Source organism: Engraulis encrasicolus, chromosome 3 (assembly GCF_034702125.1).
Source record: "Engraulis encrasicolus isolate BLACKSEA-1 chromosome 3, IST_EnEncr_1.0, whole genome shotgun sequence".
In the NCBI taxonomy this organism is placed as follows: domain Eukaryota; kingdom Metazoa; phylum Chordata; class Actinopteri; order Clupeiformes; family Engraulidae; genus Engraulis; species Engraulis encrasicolus.
The window spans coordinates 9153281-9180962 of NC_085859.1; the positions used below are offsets into that span (position 1 = coordinate 9153281).

Genomic DNA, 27682 nt, shown 5'->3' on the forward strand with positions numbered 1-27682 from the left:
TCTCATGACTTATGACATGGAAGACGACGATACAGAAAAAAATAAGAGAAGATACAGTCTTGGCATACATGGTAACATCAATACCGAGTTTGAAAGGTGGTAAAGGAAAGACCGAGAACACACTGGTCATGTCACTACATAACAATGATTATATTTATGATTATACAGTTATGTGGAATAATCTGCTCTGAAGCAACATTGACATTCTTCACTTGAACATCAGGCTTTCCAGGCTGCGTAAATTATTCACCCATAAGCTTGTACTTGAGTGCTGCCTGAAGTCCTCTATCCAGTCGTTTCTGAAACTCCTTCAGTTTCTTGGTCTTGCCTTCATCTCCCTCCTCCATCATCCCCTTAATCAGGCCGTCCAAGTGGACATGAGTGGACAGTGAATTAGTGATCAGGGCAATGTCATCCAGCTTGACAACATGTTGATAGGCCTCATCCAGCCAGCGTTTCTTATCTGCTTTCAGATCTTCCAATTCTTTCTTGCATTTAAGCAGGCCATATTTCTCTTCAGCATCAAATAGGGACTTCTTCACTTGTCTCGTCTTGGTCTCATACATCTTGTCATCTTTCACATGGACAGAAGCTGGACACTTGTTTGTACATGAAGTACACTTTCCACCTTTAATAACCTCACATGTTGCAGCACTCGGGGCATATGTGCAACCAGGATAGTGGCAGTTTTCTTTGCAGTGAGTGCAGCGGGTTGCCCCACTATAAAATGCTACCAAAAACCACCACCCGCCTTTAATGGATTCTTCAACTGTGTGTGTCTCCGTAATGTCTACCATGTCTCTCCCTTCTTCTTTACATTTCTTCACATCCTCCTGAGCCCTCTTGATCTCAGTCTGCTTCATTGTGATGTTCTGTATTCTTTCCTGTAGGTTTTGGATGCAGGCAGTTAGTCTGATGCGCTCTGCCAACACATTCATAGATTTCTCAACATACTGTGGCTTTATGTTTTCCAAAAAGGTTTTGAGCCCTTTCATTCCTTCTGTTGATGTTTCATAAGCATACCTCAAGGCACGTTCCTTCTGTTCTCCTTTTATTTCCTGGCAATTGTCAAACAGGAAGTGAATGGGCTGATTCTTTTCGTTTTTGCCACATTTAACACCTGCCCTCTCCAGAGTTTCAAATGCATTTTTAGGTGTATTGCCATCTGAGTGTGTGATGAGCGATACAAGGTTTTTCTCCATGTTTTTTCCAAATAGTGACATCACAGAATTCAAGATGTACTCCTGTCGTTCGCTAAGACGATTCTCTGATGCCTTCACCAACAAACCCACTGCATGGATTTCCCTGACTCCATCCACAGATCGAAACAAATCATATAATCTTGCAGTAACAATGTGGTCGTCTTTGGTCCCCTTTGTGGCTCCATACCCAGGGGTGTCTATGAGGGTGAGAGAGAAGGGCAAAAGTTGGCCCTCAAAACCAAACACTTCATACACAACCACATCGGATGTGTGACTCTCAGTTTGCCTTTTCCCCTCTTCTTTTACCACCTGAAACCAGACTTCATCCTTCCATGTCACTCCCATGGTGTAGTTTACCAGGGCATTGATGAGTGTAGACTTTCCAGTTCCTGTTTCACCTACTAGTAAGATGGTCCTGTTTGTCTGCCTCACATTTTTTTCTCCAAAAGTCATCCGAGTAAAGTTTCCAATCTTGGTTTCCTTTGGGTACACCTGGTAGACTTTGAGACATCCTGGATGGACCAGAGTGCTTTTGGAGATGATCTCCTTGTATTTAGACACATTGAGCCTGAAAAATATAGAGTTTAAATTCACAATTTTAACACACCATGAAAAGTGTTTGCATTCACTTCAGTATTAATTTATTTTTTACAAGTATTAACTTGTCTTAAACCCATTTTATACTGTACTGTCTAATACGGTATGGTTTGTATCTCTTAAATTGACCTGCATTATTGGTCATTTCTTGTCATGTTGTGTTTGTGTTTGTAAGGTGTCCTCAAGGCAATTTGTCATTGTTGTTTGTTGGAGAACTCTAGAAGTNAAGTTGACTCTACACTTCAGCAACAAGGCACAGTTTATGAAGTTTCCCTTTTTTGAGTTTGTAAAGTGTTGTGAAAGTACTGTATTAGAAATCGTGCATTTGTGGTATTTATGTAATTTTGGAGGGTCTATTACTTTAACTGACTTCTCTTATCAGTCGAATTTCGTTTGACAATTCACTCTACGGGAGATCCTCGTCTTATGAGACAGCCACAGAATCACCTTGTAATCGCCTCCAAAGGCATACTGTAAGCTGCGGGGATCTGTAGCTGCTCTTTCAAAGGGTATACAAGCGGGGCAGCGCATGCACAAGTCCTCTTTCTCCTCTTCGCTTTTTATGAGCAAACCGTTTCCACATCAGCTTAACTGTCCAACTATAAAACTTGCCTGGCTTGTTTTTTGGGTGCTGATTTACAAAGGATTCACCTTTTCATCACTTCTCCAACTACTTCGGTGTCAGCGGATAAGGTAAGTGTGGATTTCAGACTTCCACGGTCTTGTCTACCTGTCTACCTTGTCTGGGGTCTGCTAAGGCTGGAGCCTTGCAAGACTGAATTAAGCTTAGTAACTTTGCTAAATCATGATTTGCGGCCTAATTCGCTTAACCTGATAAGCGACGGCTCTGTCACTCGGTCTGAGGTATTTTGTTTTGACCAAATTGCTAACAGTCCTATTCACGCAGGCATTTCTGCCTTGGCGTGATGAAACTATTAGCTACCCTCGAGAGCTAACAGTTCGGCACTATAGCCAGAGATCCGACTAGCTCTGACCACCGTTACCCCAATGTCTGCTCTTATTTGATTACCTACGGTCCTCTTGACTTAATGCAAAATGATTGCCTCATCAGCAATTTCATTTGCTTGGTCACCTGTGGGATTACTGTGGGATTACTAACCTTCCCTGGATAACTAGTCAAGGCTACCAGAGGCAGTTCAAACCTCAACTAATCACTTGGTGTTGCCTCAAGGCTGTTGAGACTACACTCGGCTTCCTTGGCCTTAGGCCCCTCCTCAAAAACAGCGCTCGTTCTTGGATGGGGTTTTATCTCCCCCGAGCGATGCCATCTGTCCAGGAGGTGCTGCCTCCTTTTAGGGACATTATTTCTGAAGTACAAAAGTGGTGGCAATGCCCACTTTCGTCCAGATCTCCCATTGGCAGTGTTGCCAAGTCCGCTTATTATAAGCGACCTTGGGCTTCTTTTTTTGAGCAGTCGCTTTGAATTTTGTAAAGTCGCGGGTTGCGGTTTTTTTGGGCTTGCTCTTTTCAGGGTTGGGCTTGCTGTTTTCTCCTGCTCTGCCGGTCATTTGAATGTGTTTCTCAATGGCAACTCGTTTTTTCTCACTCATCCTTACAAGTGACCCTACTACAGCATTATTAACTCCCACTGTCTGTGGTCACTTGTGGGGATTTTAGCTGCTACGCAGACCCCCGCAAAGAACAAGGTCTTCCCTCACTAGGCATGCGATTGACGCTTCGGTTGCTTCTTTTGGGCTTGTTTTCACGACGCCCGTCAGTCGCTTCTTTTGGGCTTGTCTTCAGGACGTCAGTCGCTTATTTCTCGTAGAAAATCTGGCAACACTGCTCATTGGCGGCCTCTCTATGCTAGACATGGAAGGCATGGATGGCATTTAGGATCACCCTCCACAAATGGAGCGTACCCTAGCTAACCATCTCAGCCCCTCCCTGGGGGCAGTCTCTCTGGCGGCCACTGCTCCCAAGCTGCCGCACAAATCTTTGCTGCTAGCCTTTAGCAGATCTTACAGATCCTCAGTCTAAGCCACGCGAGCCTTGAGTGCTTCCACCCTCTTAACGGCCTGAAATGGGGCCTGGGGGTCTGAAATGGACATTGCCCTAGCGTAGGGCAGACCCATTGATGCACTATGGGCTGATATCAGAACAGCGTCTGACCTCATTGTGCGTCACACTGCGGAGCAAGCGAGTGGCTGTGCCCGTGGTTGGACTGAGGCACTCTTGTTCCTGAAGGATAAGGATAAGACAAGGATAAGACGGCGGTCATGGATCACCCCATTTCCGACCCTGGCCTCTTCGGTTCCACTAACTCATGCTGAACCTGTGGTCCTTATATAAAGTGTTATCAATATGGTAGTATATCATTCAGAAAATATTCATGAAAAGATCAAATTTGGCAATAGGCAGCCCAGTTTCAATGAGCAGCAGAGTTGCAATACCCACTCTAGCCACCATCCTGCACAGTGCATCTTTAATTTGTGATACGGCGTCCGTAAATTTGCTTCTCAAGCTTTTGGGTGGACAGTTAAACCGTAAAGAAAACTTTGGCATTGATGTTACGCATGCATGACCCTGTTTATATACCCCATCCTTCGGCGTTGCTTCTAGTCAGGCCAAGAGCAATACAGATATTATTTCTGATCTCCCAAAAAAATCAGGAACTCCACCCACTTTGTCAGGAACCAATCAAACAGTACCACACCAAGGGAGGTGGGTCAAAAATGCTGTTTGGGAAACGTTAAATGTTAAGCTCTTGGTCAGACCAAATCTGGAAGAGATTTGAAAGTCGATGATAATCAGGCTTGGCCTGATGGTGTGATAGAAGTTGACCTCAGTAGATGTCACACAAGTGGACTATTCCCCATAGAGATGTTGAAATGAGTCGACTGAAAGACAACTTCTGTAGTATAGTATAGTATACTGCAGTATAGTTAAATATACGTAGGTCAAATAATAATAATAATAATTAATAATAATAATAATTGTATTTGTATAGCACTGTGTCATACAAGGCATGTAACTCAAAGTGCTTAACAAATGGAAAAAAAAAACATTTTTAGAGATAGATTTAAAAGGAGAGGTATAGAGGAGAGGCAGAAAAAGCAGGAAGGCAGAGGAAGAAGAGATAGACAGAGAATGTAAAGTCATAAGGTCAACGTAGGATAGGACCAGGATTCTTAGATGTGTAAGGTCCATAGTGGCTGGGCCTATCATAAGTCATAGATAGTCACACAGAGATTGGGCGCTCAGGTGCGGCCCCTGGTGGCATCAGGGGTGAGGGAAAAACTCCCTTTCGCTTGATTCATAGTTTGTAAGGGGAAAAAAAAAAAAGCTCAGTGAGGTCTGAGAAAAAAAGACCCCCTGTAGTCAGGAAGAAACCTCAGGCAGAGACCAGCGGCCACCTAGGGGAGCCCCCTGCCAGGGCTGGATATAGGTTAATATTGGTGGAAGGGTCAGATCTTGAAGGTAACTTATAATATATATATTTGCTTGCTACTGGGCTTACTTGTTAACTTTTGTATTGTTCCTTGTATGGCAGAGTTGGAATTGTTTGGAATGTTTTAAACTAGCATGAAACCACACATTGCCATGTTTTGGGTGAGATCAAAGCATTTCTATGACTATCTGCAGCTGTCGTTGGGATTATGTTGGCACTATGTCACTTTCTTGGTATACTGTGTTGGTTTATATATGAGTGATTCTACGATTCGACTGCGCTTTTAAGTCCATGGATTTTATTTGCCAATTCCACTAACTATTAACTGCATCCAATGATGTTTTGGACATTAGCACACATTTATCTTTCATATAATACAGAAAGTGAAGACATGGCATTATTTCCCTCAGCAAGAATGAATATTTAATACTGGTTTTGGGCGTTTTCATGCCATCCTGTTTTCCAAATGTCAGATTCAGTCTTCATATTAGCATGTAAAGAAACTTGTTTTGCCCAAGACGATTGCAAATGTTGATTCACAGTAATCATCACAATATGACAAAACTGTCAGAAAGACCACTGTGCTTTCCATTATACATGAAATTTGCCATTTTGTGTGTGTCCACGAAAACTGTGTTAACCGTGTCACGATCTGAAACCCCCTCCATAAATCAGTAATGGTTTGGTCTTAGGCCATACCAAACTAACTGGAGTGGTACAGATTCTAAGGGTCCAAGCATTAGTGATGCGTGGGTGGGTGTTATTTTAACACCCACCCCAACCCAACAAATATTTCCACCCGCCCGGCCCGGCCCGCGAGAGATTTCAAAGTAACCCGCCCGTCCCGCCCAATATGACCCGCAAAAAATAAAAATGATTAAAAAAATGAAATAAAAAAACACGTCCTGTACAGATGGCTAATTTTAACGCTAGAACTACCAGGATTTTTCTGCCTACCTAGAAGTACCAGAGAGGGGTCATTTGACCCGGTGTTCTGTCGAGATGTGTTGCCTCGTCGAGATGAGCGACCGGTCGCCCTATTCGATAGTGGTGTTCTATCGATTTGCGATGCCTCATCTAAATGAGCGACCTTGACTTTCCGCGGAAGGCGTTTCAATCGGTCCACGTTGGACTGTTTTAATAACCATTAGGCCTAAGTTTATTTCACGGACAGGGGTGTGCAATCGTTCGAGCGGAGTTTAATAAGAACATGCGGCTGCTGACAACCGTGAGCCTCTGGTTTGAGCAAGTTAAGAAACGTGCCATATGAAAGAGACTGAGTTGAGTTTGCGCAAATACTGGAGAAGGTGTTTGGGATCAGGGCCTACGGGTTGTTTTATGCAGTCATTTGGTTTCAATGCGACGTGGGCTCGCAAGGCAAATTGCCACATGAAATCATGTGCTATGGGGATAAACAATTTAGATATTCCCAGATAGCAGATAGCGTATTGTGGCTTTGTTTTTGCAGATGTCTGTATTTTAATGACCGGAATCATATTTTCATAACATCCCCACCAGTGCATTTCTTATTACCATGTTCAGGCATTTTACAATGCAGTCGATTCAAATTATTGAGTGAAAAGGGTGGAGGGAGCATTTTGACAGCTCAATCAGAGGTGGCGATTTTTTCCATTTTGCAATGAGAACGCCTCCATAAATAGTCTTTTCTGATCGATGTTACAATGTTCGAGGCTGAGTGTGTGAGCGATTACGGTTAGGCAACAAAGTAGCAACTGTACGAGGCCACGCTATTTCGCAGATTTTCCAATGATCTGCTGGATGATCCACGCTATTTCCCCCCAGGGGATATACCTGTATATCGTAACTTTCAGTCCATGACAGTCGGTGGGCAGGCTGTAGGCTAACTAGACTATTAATATGGATGACTGGTGGTAACCTCAGGAGGACATAGGACAGTTTGAGTCAAGTTGACAGTCTCAGGGTATCCTATCGTAACTTGCGCTACAGTTTGAGTCACTAAAGTTGACAGTCTCAGGGGATCATATCGTAACTTGCGCTACAGTGTTTGAGTCACTAAAGTTGAGTCTCAAGGGATCCTATCGTAACTTGCGGTCTCACAATTCGATGGGCAATCACCCGCGAAAACCACCGCGAGGGTGTGCGCATGCGTGCGCATGCTCAGTAGCGAAGAGAATCACATCTCGATGGGTCGCTCATTTAGACAGGACACCGGCGGCTTTTACCTAATACACTAATCACTCATGTTGTTATGGTAATGAGGCTGTTAGGGGCCGTGTGTGGGGTGAGGGGGTCACACTTTACAGTGCTAACAGCCAAGACAAACAGGGACAGACAGCTTCTTCCCAAGGGCTGTCAGCCTCCAAAATCACCACAGGTAAATAGCAACTTGCATGAAGATATCAGCAGCAAAGACAGATAGCACAGTTTGGCGGACAGCGTGTTACAGTTTTTCTCCATTGGTTTGGCTCATTTCTTGAAACTGAGATGTCATTCTCAAAACATGGACAAATCCCAAAACTAATTTGCAGTTCCTCACAACAGAATGGCATTTATCATTGCTTTCATCAAATTTCAAATGCTTTTGTACATGTCTCAATCATTTAGTACATCATTGCAAATGGCTATGTACAAGTATCCTACAGTTAACACAATCAGCTTACATTTAGTAGAATTTTCAAATGAATGTACCTGGCTGATCTATCCCAATTGGTTGATTCTCAGTGTAATGGTTGTCCTGAAAACATGTCAGCACATTTTCTTCATATAAGTCATCAATGAACTTGTGAATGTCCCATGTGATCATGACGTATCATATGACTGCAACCAGATAATGGTTGAATTACAGTTTTTGGTTTGGCTCATTTCTTGAAACTGAGATGACAAACCATTGGGTCATTTGGCCAAACATTCTTACACTTCTGCACAACAGTTCAGATAACTAGCAAAATGTCATATACCTCCCAAAACACCTCATTCTTGCATCAACACTAAACCGTCTCACATATAAATAGTCAGTACCATCAAAATGGCATAGATCCTTCTCAATTGCTTTGGCTCATTTGCATTCATTTAGTCCTTCTGTCAAAATAAACTGGATGGTTCAGCATAACTACATGGATCCTCATCACTCGCTCATATCACCCCAAAAACAGTTTACCCATGTGTCAAAACTACATTTCTTCCCCACATATATCATCAGTACCCCCAAAATAAAGTGTCCCTTTGCCATTGTGTAAGCACTGCCAGTCAAAATGGTTAGGTGTTTTATCTACGATACGATACGATGATACTTTATTGTCAGTTTGCACTGAAATTCAGTTTGCATCCCTGAGCAACACTCGTTAAGACGAAACACAATACAGAAAACAGAAAAACATAGATCTACGTTCAGCTAACAGATTTCGACTATGTATAAAAATGAAAAAGTGAGTGAAACCATTGAAGTTTGACAACACAGATAATTTACCAAGGACATTTATCAGTAACTTTCTTTACTGTAAATTCATATACAGAAAGTAATGCCCATATATCACAGGTTTCTCATGGGTTTGGCTCATTTCTCAAAACAGAGATAACATTCACAAAATAACATGGACAAATGCCAAAGCAACTAGCAATTGTTCAAAACAGAATGTCGTTTGAAAAAATGTCATGAAATTAGCCAAATAACAGAGGAAACTGTAGTATACACGGTTGTAAAATTATTTTCTACTAACTAGTAAAGTTACAATACCATCTGACCTGTTGAACATTTACTATGTAATGAAATTCTTAAAATATGATGTCCTTGACTGTTTTGGGAATTGCATAGACCACTTTGCATATGATGACTTACACAATGAAATAATGCTGACGTGTTTTGGAGAGGGCAACCATTAGACTGAGAATTGTCTAATTCGTTTAGATAAGCAAGGTCAATTTATTTGGAAAATGTGCTAAATCTATGCTGAATGTGTCAACTGAAGGGTATTTGTACATATCCATCTGCAGAGATGTACTAAACATTTGAGACATGTACAAAGCATTTGATATCTGATGAAAGCAATTAAAAATATCATTCTGTTTTGGAAAATTGCAAGTTGGTTTGGGGATTTGTCCGTGTTGTTTTGAGAATGTCATCTCAGTTTCGAGAAATTAGCCAAACCAATCGAGAAAAACTGTAACGTGTGAATCTCCCATGCCATGTGACCATAACGACTCATGTGAATGCAACCTGGCAATTGTTAGATGGATAAATATCAGTGCATGTGGACTACTGCTTCACTTCCCTCAAGAATTTTGTGGTGAAAGAAGCTCCTCTCCAAGGAACGAAGATGCAGAGATACAGCACTCAACAGGCATTGGAAATGACACACACACACACACACACACGCACACACACACACACACACACACTGTGTCTCAAGTGACAGCTGTGAGGTGTTAACAGCCACATTTCCACAACAAAAGGGGCGTCGGCAGGGGGTCCAAAGGGTCAAATGACCCTCTTGTGGGGCTTTTAGGTAAAAAGGTCAATTGACCCCTCCGTGGTAGTTCTAGTGTTAAGCCAACCTAAAGGAGAAGGGTTTGCACTTAACACATAGGTCGCGTTAACCGACAAATGTCCGTCATTGACAGATTCTTTTGATGGATGATGGAAAATTCTGTAGCCTGTCCGGATTATATTGAGGGTGATAATAAATGAATCACAAATTTAAGTAAACCCCATATGGAGTAGAGCAAATGTGCATTTCAATTAGGCATAGTTATCATCAGCGCAGATAATTTCTGGCTTCTATCGTTCGCCGTTCTCCCTCTCTCCCTGCTTGTCATAGGAGGCCTATAGGCCTTCCATGCGCAGCAGCTGGGCTGTGCGGCTGGCTGCGCCGGACCGCGCGCCTCGGCACTTGCTCCAAATAATGATGTTGCTTGCCACCATACATTCATGTGTGACTTCGATTAATTTTAGATTCAGAACTATTTGTAGACCTAGACCAACTGCATTTACTGACTATCTGATTGTCAATGACGAAGTTGTCCCTCTATCGCTTTTCATAAAAGCATAGCTTCATAGGTCTATCGCTATAGCATCAGACGTCACTTACCTCCTCGCTTGAAACATAAAACATATGCGAGTATCATGTTTGCTATCCTGTGATTCTCTCCCTCCCTCCCCCCTCCTCTGTTCCTTTTCCGCTGCTCCTTTATAAACTTGAGCTTTGGGTCTGTCTGATGGATAACCGCAGAATGGACACCCCCCCGTCATTCTCATTGGATGTACAGTAGATAGAAGTTAAATTGAATTGAATTTAATTCCCTACTGCATCAGTTATCAATAGGATTAGTGGCGAAATCTAGTGTGACCGCGCAGCTCTGTCATGATCAATGGTTTTATTCACATTTTTTAATGTATCATCACTCCAAATCCAAATAGAAGTCAAGACAATCAATGGAATTCTCAAAAGTAGGCTATAGCCTAACCCTGACATATTCTTCTAATGCAATGTTTAATGTGACACTACAGGCCAAACCAGACAGAACTATATGCATTTTAGGAGGTCCAGTGGATATGCATATTGCCCCCCTCACTCTACCGAACTGAGTGCGCGCTCGCTTGAAGCTTGGTAGTAGAGCAAATCCCAGACAACATTGCGCTCTTGCCAACATCTAAAGAAGGGACAAAACCTAACAGTGAGCCAGTGGCGTAACACAAACACTTCAGGCCTCCCTGCAAGATACTAGAGTGGGCCCCCCCTAACCACTAGGCTATTAGTGAAGTTACTTTTTCACTCATCAAATCCATTCACCGTGTAGCAAACCTGAGTTCACACATTTGAATGCCTCTCCAACAGCAAGTTTGTGTGACAGCTGTAAGTTTGCGATTTGTAATGAATGTAGGCCTACTGACCGTAATTTCAAGACGCTTTTTACTGATCTGCAAACGTGATGCGAGAGAACAGACTCTCCACACCGGCCGTGTTGCAAACACGGACAACTTTCCAGTATCAAGGAAAAAGGTGAAAGGAGTGTAGGGTTTGGGACTCTTGGGAAAGTATAAGAGATAAAGATTCAGTAGGTTAGAATTATTTTGAGTAACCTTTGAATCGCACGTTTATGAAGAAACGTGAGGATATTACGAGGCAGAAGACGTCGCCGAATCAGCGGGGTCCGCTCATTTTTCAGCTGTGCAGCAACGCACTGGTTGGTAGTTTCTCTTTTTCTGAATACTGCAAAATGTGTTGCCGACTTGTTCTTGAGTCTCCACCCCATAAAAACCAGCGTGTGGTCTCATTAGGGCTAGGCTACGATGTTATGACAGAGCTGTGCTTGGGGGAAAAGACGCACGCTGTCCTCTGTATCTTAAATTGATAACTTGTGCAACCCCACCCTACGACGCTCGCGGACAGTTAGCGAAATTGAGCGTTTTTTGCGGAGGTTGTGTGCGCGGACTGTTTATTTAACGGATTTTACAATTAAAGTTAAATCGCGAGAACATGCCAGAACGCGTTGATTCACACGCAGCGTCCATCAGCTCAGTGTTGACGACACAGATATGGCCCTGTCTCGCGTAAGGGGGGCCCCGCCTTAAATCTCTTCAGAACTACCCCCAGCCAGGGGCCCCCACCTGAGCAGGGCCCCCCTGCACCGCGGGGGCTGCGGGGGTATACTTTACGGCCGTGCTGTGAGCCCTCCAAAACCCAATGACGTCCTCGTAACATTCCTCGAGACTGTATGACTATATTCGCGCTTCATCTGGCATATCCAAACCGTGTGCCTGTACAAACACTTATATGCAACCTGCATAAAGCCCTTCCGGGACAAAAGTAAATGTGCGTAAATCCACGCAGCAGAATACGAAGTCATGCACTAATTTAAACTTTGCATGGAGTTGTGTCGTGCCTTTAGGAGCGATGACATTAAGAATTGCCCTGCATAAGCGGTCGGGAGACCCAGCTAGCCTATGGATGTCTGTAACAGATTATCTGTTTGTCCATCATTGGCCTATTTGTACAGTCTAGCAGTGAGTCTGCAACTGTGTCACAGGACGCCTTGACCAAAATATAGGCTACAAATCTTGCTCTTTCGGTCGGCTTTCCGTAGGCTACAACCATTTGCATCGCGTTTTCTCATGTTTTTTTTCTCGTGTTTTAAGTGAGCCTTCGAGCCCACAGACAAGTTTGGCTGTGCAAACGATAAGGAGAGCGTGCATAAACAACTATTCGAAACATGAGCTGAAAAAAATATTAGTTTTAAAAGGTAACATTTTACAGAATATAGGCTAGCCTATAGTATATTCAATTTGTGGACACCAAGGTTATGTAGGCCTAACCTAATTCAAACCGACAACTGCGCAAGTGAGAGCTTTGAGAGCAATAGCCTAACTTTGTGACAATGGCAGGGCCATAGGAGAAATTGTAAATAGGCCTAGGCCTTTGCAAATTATTGCTGACATTTTTACATTAATAAATAATATGGGGCATACTAACGTTATTATAGGCAGCATGATACCTTACACCCAAGTAAGCAGCACTAGACCATATCACACACAAGCAGCACCTGTTCATTCTTGATCATCATGTTGATGACACATTCCACATGACGCTATATGACAGGAAAACATGAAGATAGCAACGCTGTAGCATCGAATATCCCTTACACTATAATGATAATTGATTACTTCATACATGTATTTTAAAGCACAGTTCGAGACAATAAGAAAACGGCATGAGTGAGGGGGGAGAGCGAGACATAGAGACAGAGAGAGAGAGAGAGAGAGACAGACAGAGAGAGAGAGAGACAGAGAGAGAGACAGAGAGAGAGACAGAGAGAGAGAGAGAGAGGGAGAGAGAGAGGGAGAGAGAGAGGGAGAGAGAGACAAAGAGAGAGAGAGAGAGAGAGAGAGAGAGAGAGAGAGAGAGAGAGAGAGAGAGAGAGAGAGAGAGAGAGAGCTTTGTAATCGCCAGCTGAAGGATAGGTTCCTTATTACTACAATTATTATTAACTGACTTCTACATTTATTTTAAAGGACAGGCTTTAAGGGCTTAAGTTGAGGAAATGTGCAAAACATCAAAATCGAACGAAGCAACAACTCCTGAGGCAATTTCAATTGCCTCCCTGTGTGTGAGTGAGTGAGTGAGCGAGAGAGAGCGAGGGAGCGCACAAGACGAAGAAAGCGCTTTAGCCAGTATAGTGAGGCGATTTGTTTTTGTGGCCAGTATTGTTGAAACTCGCAGGTCATCATGTCGGCAGTATGCAATTGAGAAATTCTGTAACACAAAATTGCAATTTCACCAACATTTCCAAATGTTCCGGGTTGCGGGTTTTCACTATTTTGACCCGACCCACCCGAACCCGCGATACTTACAAAAACTGCAACCCAACCCACCCGGCCCGCGGGTGCCCGCGGGTCAATGGGTGACCCGCGCATCACTACCAAGCACTGATAGGGGCCCTTAAAAGGGGGCCCAAAATTGGAATCTTTCATGGGGCCCAACATTTCTGGTAGCGCCCCTGGGCGTTCCTACAGTTTAATTTTCACTAACCTAGTGTGACTCACCAGAAGTTTCTTGTCTTGATAGTTTCTCATCTCACTGACTGTAATATAAACAAGCCTACCACTTCTATTGTATCACTCATAAACTGTCAATCATCATATTTTTCTAACCTTTCCTTGCCCCTTTTACATGGTTATTAGAAATTAAAATTAATACCTGTGGTATTTCAAATTGAAAAACATGTGGAGTAGGCTACTCACTTCTTTTGCAAAGCCTGTGTAATGATTAACTATTTTTTGCTAGAAATGATGGCTATAACAGGCGCCTAGTATACAGTCCACATGATTGATTTCGGCCCCTGATCACCGTCAGGAACGATAATATGGCCCCCATAGAAAAAAAGTTTGGGGACCCGTGGGCTATACGAATAACATCACGTGGTGTCATAACCTCTTTGGCAGGATATGGGAAGAGTTTTTGGTAAGTTTTGAGCTCCATCCTTCAATAATTTAATTTTTTCTCATAGCGGGAAAATTGCCTGTCAACTGTGTTATCAACATATTCATAAGAATCTAAATTATAAATCACATGTAGAAAAACACAGATAAAGCATACAGCTCCAGGCCACTTTATTAGAATAGCATGAAAAAGTAGATTTATTTCCATTATTCCATCAATAATGTTAAACTGTCATGGATTATAGATTCGGGTCATTTCACGTGAAATCAGACGCTTTGGGACCCGACCGATCCGGATTTCAATCATACTTGGTGTGCCTTTTTAGTAGCAAGGTAGCACCCCAGAACTGCATTGGTTTGAATCTGACACTAATATTAAGGGAGAAACAGACTAGGAAAGGTTCACATTTTAGGGTAGGACACTATACGTTCAGCCTTGAATATATCAGTCAGTGTTAGTCACAAAAAGATGCCTGTGGTATTGTTTGAAAGCTCTTTTCTGGCTCTACATATTACACAATCAGCTTGGAATACAACAACTCTCAGAATATGAATTATGATAAATTGAAAAATTAAAAATTGAATATCTAAAAAAACTATATTTTAAAATGGCCAGTTCCTTGTCCAAACGTAGCCGGCAATGTCATTAGCAACACCTCAAATGCTGGTGTTCGGTTCTTTATTCATTTCAGAGAGAATTTGACTCACAAATATGGCATCATACAGACCACTTACTAATAATATGGTAATACCATAGTAGCATCACATGACAAAACAAAAATGGTCAGTTTCCATGGTCCCAGGTTTCAGAAACTAAGGCAGATGTCCATTTATACACACCAAATGATGATATGTGAATGTTTGAACATTCCTTCTCTGTGTACCCGTGTCATCTTCCCTTTACCGTACTTTAAAGAGATAATCAATGGCTACACTCTCATTTTGTACTCTACCAGTGCATTTCAAGCAGCAGCTTTGTCTTTTGTAGATAATGTATAAGTACGTCCCGTTGCAGTTAGGTTCCACTACCAGAAGCACATCCTGATGATCCATGACAAGTCTATCTGGTCTGAAGGGAAAAGTGAAGGATGGAGATGGTCCATGAGGATGCAGGAAGTTCAGTTTCACCTCTCCAGTGCTCAGCATACATTCCTCAACAAATGCTAGCCACCAGTTGCCATCATATACAGCTACAACATACCCTTTGATGCTTGAAAATGTAACACATTCCTTTACTGAGCTCACTCTTTCAACTCCTTCTCTGAATGCGGAAAATGGCCTAATGTCCATTGACAATGGGCAGAAGCTGTGTAGTTTTTGAGTACCTGGAATAGTTCTTGCAGATTCCAACCTCTTCAACAGGTTCTCAGCTTCATGATGGTGCATCTCTCTCAAGAACATCCATTGCCAGTTTGCCACAACAGAGATGTACCATCATGAAGCTGAGAACCTGTTGAAAAGGTTGGAATCTGCAAGAACTATTCCAGGTACTCAAAAACTACACAGCGTCTGCCCATTGTCAATGGACACAGTGGAAGTTAGGCCATTTTCAGCATTCAGAGAAGGCAGAGTTGAAAGAGTGAGCTCAGTAAAGGAATGTGTTACATTTTCAAGCATCAAAGGGTATGTTGTAGCTGTATATGATGGCAACTGGTGGCTAGCATGTGTTGAGGAATGTATGCCGAGCACTGGAGAGGTGAAACTGAACTTCCTGCATCCTCATGGACCATCTCCATCCTTCACGTTTCCCTTCAGACCAGATAGACTTGTCATGGATGATCAGGATGTGCTTCTGGTAGTGGAACCTGTAACTGCAACGGGACGTATTTATACATTATCTACAAAAGACACAGCTGCTGCTTCAAATGCACTGGTAGAGTACAAAATGAGAGTGTAGCCATTTATTCTCTCTTTAAAGTACGGTAAAGGGAAGATGACACAGGTACACAGAGAAGGAATGTTCAAACATTCACATATCATTTGGTGTGTGTATAAATGGACATCTGCCTTAGTTTCTGAAACCTGGGACCATGGAAACTGACCATTTTTGTTTTGTTTTTGTTTTGTCATGTGATGCTACTATGGTATTACCATATTATTAGTAAGTGGTCTGTATGATGCCATATTTGTGAGTCAAATTCTCTCTGAAATGAATAAAGAACCGAACACCAGCATTTGAGGTGTTGCTAACGACATTGCCGGCTACGTTTGGACAAGGAACTGGCCATTTTAAAACATAGTTTTTTTAGATATTCAATTTTTAATTTTTCAATTTATCATAATTCATATTCTGAGAGTTGTTGTATTCCAAGCTGATTGTGTAATATGTAGAGCCAGAAAAGAGCTTTCAAACAACACCACAGGCATCTTTTTGTGACTAACACTGACTGATATATTCAAGGCTGAATGTATAGTGTCCTACCCTCACATGTCAACCTTTCCTAGTCTGTTTCTCCCTTAATATTAGTGTCAGATTCAAACCAATGCAGTTCTGGGGTGCTACCTTGCTACTAAAAAGGCACACCAAGTATGATTGAAATCCGGGTCGGTCGGGTCCCAAAGTGTCTGATTTCACGTGAAATGACCCATTCATGGCCCAGTTTTTTAACTATTCCAATCATTAAAGTGTTTATTTTTACACATTTTGGTCTTCCAGCTCAAAAAACCCATGAATTGGGGAATTCGCATCATTAGAATATTGTAATGAAATCACAATTTTCTTCATCAAAATTTGTTTCACATCAGTGCACATCAAATCAGTTGAAATTTGGTACTTTCTACATAACATGCAATGTTCAATACTTGGTTAGGACTCTCTCTGTCTTAATAACGGCCATGATGCGTTTAACATTGAAGTCAATGGCAGAAATAGTGCATGGGAGTAATGGAAGGCCAGATATCCTTGATGCTTTGCCGTCAGCTGTCGCTGCACAAACAGAGCATTAAACATCCTTAAAGATCACACACACCCTGGTCACAGGCTCTTCACCATGCTACCATCTGGCAGGCGCTTTAGGACTCTGCGTGCCCGCACTACGAGAATGAACGACAGCTTTTACCCTACTGCCATTAGACTCTTGAACTCAATACGTCACCTGCCCCCCCTCAATACTTCAGGACTATCGATACTGTGAGATGCACATGGATTTTTATGGATTTTTATATATTATTTATTTACTGTTAATATATCTTATTTTGTGGGCATTTGTGGGTTACTACTAAACATAATCTCGCTATATTTATATAGTGACAATAAAAGTCTACTCTCTCTACTCTTTACTCTCTCTCTCGTTTGCTGACCTGGTGTCCCACACTTCACTGTTCAATATACCCTGTAGATTTCAATGCCAAGATTTGTCGCTAACTCACCAGTTTAATTCTAAATCACCAGAAATGAAACCCCATTGAAAATGAGTGGGGTTTTATTTCTGGTGAGTTTGAATTAAACTGGTGAGTTAACACCAAAACGTAGCATGGGTACGTTCCTAAGTTACATTCCTAAGTTACTGCCAAAAGTAATTAAATTACGTAACAACGTTACTTAGTAACGTGTTACCCCCCAACACTGGTTTTTGCCAATCTATCTCCATATTGACAGACAAACAAGCAAAATTATTTGTGTTCTAGGGAGATGGGTTTGTCTGCTCTGTTTTTTCTCCTAACAAAAGTGCAGACTTGTTCCCCTGCACTGTTGACCGTAACACAGTTGAGTAACACGGTTGACTGTTTGGAAAGTGTTTTTGTGCTATTGTGCTATATGTGTTGAAAAATCCTATGAACAGACACTAGGGATTATTTCTGGAGGGAAGTCTTGTGTAAGGAGGGTGACGTTACAGGGATTTATAATGAAAAATGTGTCAGTCTGTATCACAGTGAATCATAAAATCCTACTTATGAAGCTCAACAATCACATTTCCTATATCAGTGGCACAGATATATGACAACATTATTGCTAGGGGATATAAGCACTTTCAAACGTATGTTGTTTCAACTCTGTAGTATTTTTATGTTTGAAATGACATAGTATTTGTCCATAACACTGTTGACAAAATAATCAAGCAAATGTTCGCTTTCAATAGAGTATTTATCAAATGATTTAAGATTAAGCTTGGCAATTTGTTTGTTTGGAAACTTAAATATATACACTTTGTAAATATCTAGGTTATTTAGTTGAAAAAAATACTGATAATTGACATTTTGCTTTTGCCAAAAGCACAGTGGAATCGTAGAATCACTCATATGTGTGTTCTGGGAAAGAGTTGTCACACCTCTAGTCTTAACCAAGTCAATTGTTAAGTTTGCAAATATGCTTCTCGCTTATTCTACGTCATATATGATTATTATGCAATATTTTGATTAAATGTACACCACCGTTTTATCTCAGAGGTGGCCTTTCAGCTCAGAACAGCAAGCTTGCAGATTTCCTGTCAGCTCACGATGCTTAACCACAATAGGCTGACAGGAAGGGGAAATCACATGCACGTTTTTTTCTTACAGAGTGATCTGTAAGGCATGTTCCCTCAAGGCTTTTGATTAAATGAAATTACCAAACGTGAATCTGGAAACAGGTAACTGAATTTAAATTGTGGTATCAAATTGCTGCCTCTGCTAAAAGATACCTTAATGAATTAATTATTTGCTTTCTTCACAGCATTATTTATCCTTCAATTATATGTGATGGAAACGTTTTACCAATATGAAGGATAGGGTCCCCAAGTGTATAATGGCCTACAAGGATTTAGTCTTTGCATAACTTGCTAACACATTTAACACCTTAATAGTATATGCTTGTACAATATTTATAACACTTAAAAAATATTGAAGTAATAAACTATTAAAACATATTAAAAAATATATGTAAATAAGTAAGCAATGTTAAACCTGTTAATGTGTAGGCTATTCCTCATTTCAAAAATATTATTATATAATATTAAATTATTTTATATTAAATTAATATTTATATTAAATATTAGGCTATATAATTTTAAAACTAATATTAATGAGAAAGTATTTGCAAACATTCAGCCTTTATCAAAAACTAATAGAACAAGATGATTGTCCCGAAATGAATTGTTAATAATTTGTATTTGGCTTTAATAATGTAATAAATGCAATTATAATAGCCAATTCCTGTTTTGAATTTAGTTTTGATTGACAGCCACAAAACGTAAAATAATATGAATTTAATTAAATACATATGTGCTACATATCATTGGTTGGATGTCTTAATCCACTGATTCAAAATATTGAGCTGTATTTTGGTAAACAAAATAAACACTACTGACATCACTACAACATTCAGAAGTTAAAAGGGGTTACATGTGCTAAGTAGTGGATACAGCCTTTAAACAGGCTGATCATACTTACATTGCCATGACGATCTTGGAGACTGAAGAGGTCTTGAATCTGCTGAAATGTCTTTGTTCAACGAGTAGCTGTCAAAACAAGCAAAACAGGCAAGACTTCACTTAAACCAAGCTGAGCCTTTATTTCCAAAACCACACGCCCATTAGCCGTCTATACGTAGGCCTAACATGCAGTAAGCCTACAGTTCATAAGAGGCAGCATTAAGATTTTCATTGATGATTCACTATGATTTATAAATTAAAAGGCAATTAACTTATTTGAAATATAAAGACATTTTAACTCACAGTTAGCACACAGTGGGCAAAAGAAGGCAAAATCTGCGAAAGTAGTGAAAATCGACTTGATCAGTTTTCAGAAATTCTAATAAAAATTAAAATGTTGCTCATAGGAAAATATTGTTAGGTGATTAAAAAGTGATTGAGATGAATTAATTACAACACTTGTAATTAATCACATTTGTTTTAAACTAAGGTAAACCTGCACAACATAATAGTATTCCTTCTGCATTGAAATGTGTCTCCTAGAACACAAGGCACCGATGGACAATGTCTATTATGTCAATATAGTACAGTACAGTCAGGGATTAAAGCAAAAAAAAGTCATCTGACTGAACTTTTTTACCGGTTAGGCACCCGATTGAGTATCACTCCGTAACCCAATGAAAACCAATGTAGCCAGGCTCTGCCCTCATAACGTAGCATACACTGGGTTTATGCAAGGAATGGTGCCAGAGCCAGCACTAGGCATAGGCAGACAGGGCAGTCGTCTAGAGCAGAATAGGCCTATGTCTTGAAGGCACCAGTAGTACCAAAAAGTGCCACAAAATCAGAACTTCAACCAATATAAAACTTTACACTTCACATTCACAATGAATATTTATTATACACTCAGTAGGCCTATATACACACTCAGTATGAATGTACCTGTAGGTACTAGATCAGATGTGCTCAATCAGATGTAGACCTTAATGCTATGTTTACAGATGCCAATTTCTAAATACAAGAAAAAGGAAAGAGGGAAAGGGGGCAGGCCTAGGGCACCCGATTGACTAGAACTGGCTATTTACTTATTTCTACCCATTGTTTATGAATTGTTCACAACATTATGCAGAATGGATTCACAATGAGTGTTGCTTCAAAATGGTCTAGCTGATATCACAGAATATTGACTTGGAATTGCAATGCGTTGATACAGTGATCCCATTTTCTTTTTTTTTAGTAGTAGTAGGCTATATTTTGTCTTTCCCATCAGAATGGGCAAACACTGTTCTGGTGAAAGCACTGGTGCGCATTGCTTGCAGTTGTATTTCTGACATTTAAAAAATAATGCACTGGTCATAGCAATCAGAGGGAGAAAACTAGTTGTTGGGTTATTTTGTATGTTTTTCACTATTCATCCTGTTACAAATAACTTGTTGACGTTTACAAACAGGGTGCGGTAGTCTACCTCTTGTGTTCTACCGTTTTGAAAACCTGTGGCTTCTCGATGTGCGTTGCCAGACACGCTTACCATTATTTTATTTTATTTAAAAACGTCCCCGATTCCTACACCCACTCGTGTTCTCACAAGCTGACACAACGCAAGCAGACACGACACAGTCACAGACATAGGTCTATTGTTTAACAAAAGTAACACACTTTCCCAAGCTTGTCGCGCAACTTTCCACTCGAATCAGGACAAATCACCCACCTATCAGTCCTGAGCGCGAAAATAACGTATAGTCCGAGAAGATGGGCACAGACGTTGAGCCACTCAAAAACAAGCACACACACAACTGTTGCTGCACACTATTCCAGATAGCAAAAATAGCATCACACAGCCTACAACAAGCCTTGAAAGTGAAACAAACACCGAAACGGCATTTATTGACCATGAGTCCACCCATCAGAACACTGCTTCCCAGAACAAGACGTGGCATAAAATATTGGCTCTGCCAGGGATAGCCTCTGTGACTGTGACCCCTGTAAAATGCAACCCATTTTTAACTTATTTCTTAAATATATATCGGCAACAACAAAGTTAATATACTATGATTACAGATGAGACTGTAAATTATCCGTTGTCAGAAAGACAACTAGAGCTAGTTCTACACGTAGCCAGTCAAACGCGCTAAACTAAAAAAAAAAGGATGAAACGCATGGTATTACGCATGGTATATCCTAGCTAGCTGCCAATGATAGCCGTCCCGTTGGGGCTACCTATGAGTAATGTTAGTAAAAGTCACAATGCTTAAAATGAAAACCCTTCATGAAAAGGACATCATGCGCAGTCGAAGTAAACTATTCTTTTTTTTTTCTAACTATCCGCCACGGCAGGTGCGATGATAATGGAAACATACGTGTCCTACCTTCTTCCAGCATTGCTTTCCCTGCATATGCATTATTAGCCCATATTGGAATACCAGTCCAACTCGTTTAATGATTGTCATTGCACTTTAAAGACATAGTATTACACTTATTTTCTTGTCTGCCATCAGCAACAATGTTGGCTATTTGTTTTTTTAATCTCTCGCGCTGCGCCGCAACCGAATTGTTGACCGCTCGTGTACTTTTTTTTTTTTTTGGAACACGGAAAAACAGGGGATGGCTCAAACCTACTGAGTGAATCTGTTGTATGACACAACCGGTGGTGGAGTGTATAACTAAATCCGTACAACAAACACACCTTTCCTCCCCTTCTCATCACCAGGAGTGCTCTCGATTTGAGTTCAGTTGGAAAGTAAACATTGTAAATTAATTGACATGAATTATAAGGACGGAAATCCGTCCAAACGAAAATCCAGTTGACGGAAATCCGTCATGGCAACGGAAAACTTTAATCCACACCACTCATGAATAGAAAATATCTGAAAATAACTGGGTTACTGATTTACAACCCTGCAGTAACTTACATTGGGTTTAGGCTGTCCTGCGCAGGAGAGCTGTGGTTGACCGTTGCACTTTTGCAGATCTGCAGATCTTACAGGTTTGCTGACCATACAATGACTGATTTTTATAGCGAACAACAGAAACCGAAAATAAACTTTTCACATCTCTGTCTACATCTCTGTGGCTTTCACAACCTTTGCTTTGTGTAGAGTCCCCTCAGTGGGTCTATCAGACCATGTGACTTTCTTTTGTGACTCATGATCATCTGTAAGCCTATTTCTCGCTACTAAACTGGAGTTGCTTTTCATTAATAACTTTACTACTTAAGTTGTTTTAGTGGTTGTGTTTTTTTTCAATGTTTGATGAATGGATAAATGCAATTCATCTGAACAAAAATAGAACACTCTTCTGCCAGCTGGGGCCCCAAGAAAATGTTTAAAGGAATCAAAATCGCCACTACTGAGTGGGTTTTATTCACTAACTTAAGGACCCCACCCCAGGCTGCCTGCCTAGCCTGATGACAATATGACATGGAGTGTCAACAAGAAAGACCCTATGTGAAGGGGATGACATGATATCAAAATGATGCCACAGTGGACACAATGATTACAGGAAACCACTGACCTGAAAATACATGTAGCAGTTGTGCTGTTAAACCGCCTTCTGTGACTGTGTCTGCTTCTCCTCTGTGTCTTAAATGAAATGGCAATTAGGCCTAGTTGACGGTCCCTTAGCTCTGTCCCACCTGGGTTCGCGATTGGGCGATTAGGAGCCACACCTGTATAAAACCAGGTGGCTGAGCACATGATCCTTGCTTTGTGGAGAGTAACAGACAAGGTGTGCATCCCAATATGTGTCCTTGCCTCCTCCACTTGTGCTTGTCTCCTCGTCCCGCCTCCTGGCCCCTCCTCCGTGGAGAAAATGATAAAGTTTCCCAGCTGTCAGCCTCGCCACAACAACTTTTGAGGGACTGTTTTTCATTCACCATCCCAATTGCAAATGAGAAAAAGACTTTACAATTGAGCTTTTGCAAGATATTGAAATATAATGCTGTTGTCAGTGATGTCATCATGACGAGAAGGAGGCAAGTGGAGGAGGCAAGGTCACATATTGGGATGCACCCAAGTAGTGATGGCGAAATGAGGCTTCCTGAACCAATGAGGCTTTCAGGCAAAAAGGTTCGAGCTTTCGAAGCCTTTCTCGAAGCCTCAGTTCTCACTGGCGCCATCTGGTGTGCAATTTCTCGTGTCTTGTATCCGTTCTGTTTCAATAAATGTGATGGTGTGTGTGTATGGAATTAATTACTCGTGATTGTGAGACACTCAAATCAAGGTTAACGCTGACCCTGTGTTATCGTGGAAGTGAGAGAGCATCATTGTGTGGAGGTCGGCGAGCAACTGGGAGTGATCGGCCATAAACGCAACACAATAAGCAGCCAGTTAAATTAACCAAAAAGAAATATTGGCCTACTATAATTCACATTATATGAATTAAATGTAATTCAAGGGGTACCAACAAATATCAGTTATCCACTACTTATAGTTAGGGAAAGATATGGATTTTTTTGAAAATCTGTGAACTAATTTATCACCAATAGATTTTTTACCATGTGTTCTTACAGGTGTCTGGACACACCTCACAATTTATCCACGGCCAAATCCAATGGGAATTTCCGTGACACCCCGTCAAAGTTGGGGTGCACAGAAGGCCTATGTAAAAATTGGAACACTGCAGATTGGGGGGAAAGGATGCATAATGGGTCATAACTTCTGAAGTAAACTACATACAGAGACACAGGCCGACAAGGATTGTCCTTAGTATAAAAACCCTTTATTAATCCATGGGCATTGTTACAAAGATAAAACCGCCAACCGGTTTCAACCCGCACTGGGTCTTCATCAGGGCGTAAACAGAGGAGGAGTCCCATGGGTGACCTATTTATAAGTTCAGGGGGTCACATGGTTACCTCGGTGATGATTGACCTTTCAAAAATTAGTTAAAATAGAAATATATTTAAAGAATATAGTCCATTCTGGGTGTGTAAAATAAACACCATTTCACATGAACATTGCACAATGTATCATGGAATAACCAGCATAATCACAGCAGTTAAATTCTATTCATTCACATAGACATGTTCATGGGCACAAACATAACCATTTCAATTTACAAGGAAACTTAATCAAAATCATAAGATAGTCACAAAAATGGTCTGAAATCTATCTCTTCGTTGAGACCAGGGGGGCGCATTGCGTCAAGTTTGTGAATCCAGTAAGTTTCACGCTGGAGAAGTAACTTAAGCCGATCACCGCCTCTAGGTGGCGTCTGGACATGCTCCAATGCCTCTACTTGGAGTAAACTTGCATCTCCATTATGCGCGCTGTTGAAATGACGCGCCATCGGGTAATCCTCATTATTGCAACGTATTGCGTAGCCTACTTATGTTCCGCTACTCTATCCTTGAGGCGCCTCTTGGTTCTCCCGACATAAAAATGATTACAAGGGCATATGAGGCGATAGACAACATAAGTAGTATTACAGTTCACAAAGTGTTTGATTTTGTGTTTCTCATTAGTTTTAAAATCAGTGAAATCTTTGTGCTGCTTAATGTTACCACAATGGTTGCAGTTGGACTGCAGACACTTAAAAGTTCCAATAGGCTTCTTTAACCAATGTTCCTTCTTTCTGGCGGGGAGATAGCTGCGCGTGAGTCTATCCTTCAAGCTTGGGGCGCGCCTGTAACAGAACATAGGAAAGTCTTTAAACGTATCATGCAGTGTTGGGTCGCTTTTTAAAATGTCCCAGTTGGACCTTATGATGCGTCTAATCTCTGGTGCGTGTGTACTGTATCTGGTGACAAAGCAGACGCCAGTATTTTTCCTCTTTTTCCTTTTGGTTGACGGCTGCAGTAGGCTACTTCGATTGGTGGAAGCTGCCTTGGTCCTAGCAGCAGACACCACTGATCTTTTGTAAGACCTCTCATGGAATCTCTTTGACATACGGTCAGACTGTTCACAGAAGTCCTCATCTTGATCACAAATCCTTTTGAGACGTTGAAATTGCCCGTATGGGATATTGTCCTTCAAGTGCTGAGGGTGATATGACTGGTAATGTAAAATGGTGTTGCGATCAGTGGGCTTTCTGTATAGTGTAGTGTGTAGCTGGTGGTCTTTTCTGTATACAGTCAGGTCTAGGAAGTTGATTTCATTTTCCGAATGTTCTAATGTCAGTTTTATGTTCTTGTTGGTGTTGTTGAGGTAATTATGCATTTCTCTTAAGTCCATCTCGGTGCCTTTGAACAGGATCAGAATGTCATCAATAAATCTACAGTACAGCTTTATGTTGTCTTTAAAGCGATTTTTTTCTGCATTGAAAACGTATTCCGATTCCCAAAGTCCCAAAAATAAGCATGCGTATTCCGGGGCAAAAGATGCGCCCATGCTGGTGCCTTTGCGCTGTCTATACATTACGTCTTGAAATAGAAACACATTATTGTGGAGTACCCAACTTGTTAGTTCTGTAAGGAAACTAGAAGGGGGTGTCATCTCCTCTCTCTCGGACAGGTAGTGGTTCACTGCTCTTAATCCTTCGGTATGGTCAATGTTGGTATATAACGATTCTACGTCCATTGTCACCAGATAGTTCCAAGTTGTGTCACTAAGATTGTTAATTTTATTGAGTACATCCGTTGTGTCTCTGACGTATGAGGGCAATTTGTGTACATAGGGTTTCAGGTAGTGATCGATAAATTGGGAGGCTGGTTCCGTCATACTCCCATTGGCTGCCACTATGGGCCTTCCTGGTGGGCTGTCCCTGGGTGCTTTATGTACTTTGGGCAACATGTAAAAAGTGGATATGACAGCATGTTCATTGTGCATGAAGGCATATTCTTTTTCCGTAATCCACCCGGCCAATTTTGCTCTAGTTAAGAGTGTGTTGAGTTCTTTCTGCATGGTTGGCAACGGGTTGCTGGACAGTTCGGTGTAATATTCCGTATTGTGTAGTTGACGTTGCGCTTCCCTCAAGTATTTATCGTAATGCCAAACAACCGTAGCTCCACCCTTATCCGCTTTTTTAATTACTATTTCTTTATTCTGTTGCAGGTCACGTAGAGCCTGTTGTTCAGGAATGGTTAGGTTTTTTCTAGGTGTTGGGTTTGGTGTTGCAAACAGTCTTTGGACGTCATAATCAACTTTTTTTGTGAAGGCCAATAGACTTGGGTTGGTGCTCAGTGGGAAAAAAGTAGACTTGGGTTTGAATTTAGTTGTGGAGGACAGGGTTTCGACACTATGATCTTGTGTATCCTGGATGTTAGGTCTCTGTGCATACCATGCCTTTAAATGCAGGTTTCTGTAAAATCTGAATAGATCAATTTTTGTATCAAAGTGATTTGCATGATAGGTGGGGGCAAACGATAAGCCTCTTGACAGTACCTGTATTTGGCATGGTGTGAGTTCTATTGGGGACAGGTTAATTACTGTGGATACTTCATCGGTGTTCGGTGTCTCAGGCCCGCTCTCGCCGTTGCAGTTTCCTTCGGCCTTTTTATCCTTCCTCTTTTTTCTTCTTCCTCTGCGCGTCTTGCGTATTGCGGTTGTTGGTGTAATCCTGGCTTCGGTAGTGGCCATTCTTCCTCCAAAAAAGAGCGAGATGGTCTTCCCTGGTGGTGTGTAGAGGGTGTTTCGGGTTCAGAGCGTAGATCATCCTCACTGCTGGTCAGGTTGAAGGAGACGCGTCTTACGCGTGGGTTGGATGGAGTGCGCCTATGGGGGCGTGGATGTCTGGGTCGCTTCTCCCATTGGTACACCTGGTTACGTTTGTAGTCGTCCTCATCTCTCTTTAATTTCCGCATCTTGGCCTGTTTTATATTTGTTTCAAGTTTTTCCAAGTCCGTCTTTAGTTTCTCTTCATATGGGATCTGTGCGTCATTTGCTGGGGCCATGGAAGCTCTGAGGGTCTGGATGCGCTCGTTCACGGCTGTCCTCTCGCTCTTCGCCTGTTTAATGAGTAGAAGCATTAGGTCTCTGGAACACTTGTTTAGAATGGATTCCCATGTTGTCTTGAATTCCTCGTCGTCGGTCGGGAAGGAGGGGAATTTGGCTATTCGTAGTCCTCTTGGTATCAATCCATCTCTCCAGTGGTCTGATAGAAAGACGATGTGCCAATGTAGTTTAAGGTCACGTTCCATCAGTTTACGTAAATCGTAGAAGGCTCCGTTTAGATCTTCTTCTGGGGGAGGGGTGTCAGTGTCTTCACGTAAAGATTCCGACACAATTATGTTGTTTCCTTGTTCGTTGGAGTATGAAAACGATGCCTGCGACAT

The 27682-nt window shown here is 41.5% G+C and overlaps 1 protein-coding gene across 1 annotated transcript; it reads right to left on the bottom strand.

The window, feature by feature from the left end:
* Positions 1–27682, bottom strand: LOC134446518 (uncharacterized). Its single transcript, XM_063195881.1, has 4 exons — positions 27175–27682; positions 26838–27019; positions 19493–19560; positions 1–1770 (listed from the first exon to the last, which is right to left on the bottom strand). The coding sequence occupies exons 1-4, from the start codon at positions 27680–27682 to the stop codon at positions 243–245; spliced, it is 2286 nt and encodes a 761-aa protein (XP_063051951.1). The 3' UTR covers positions 1–242.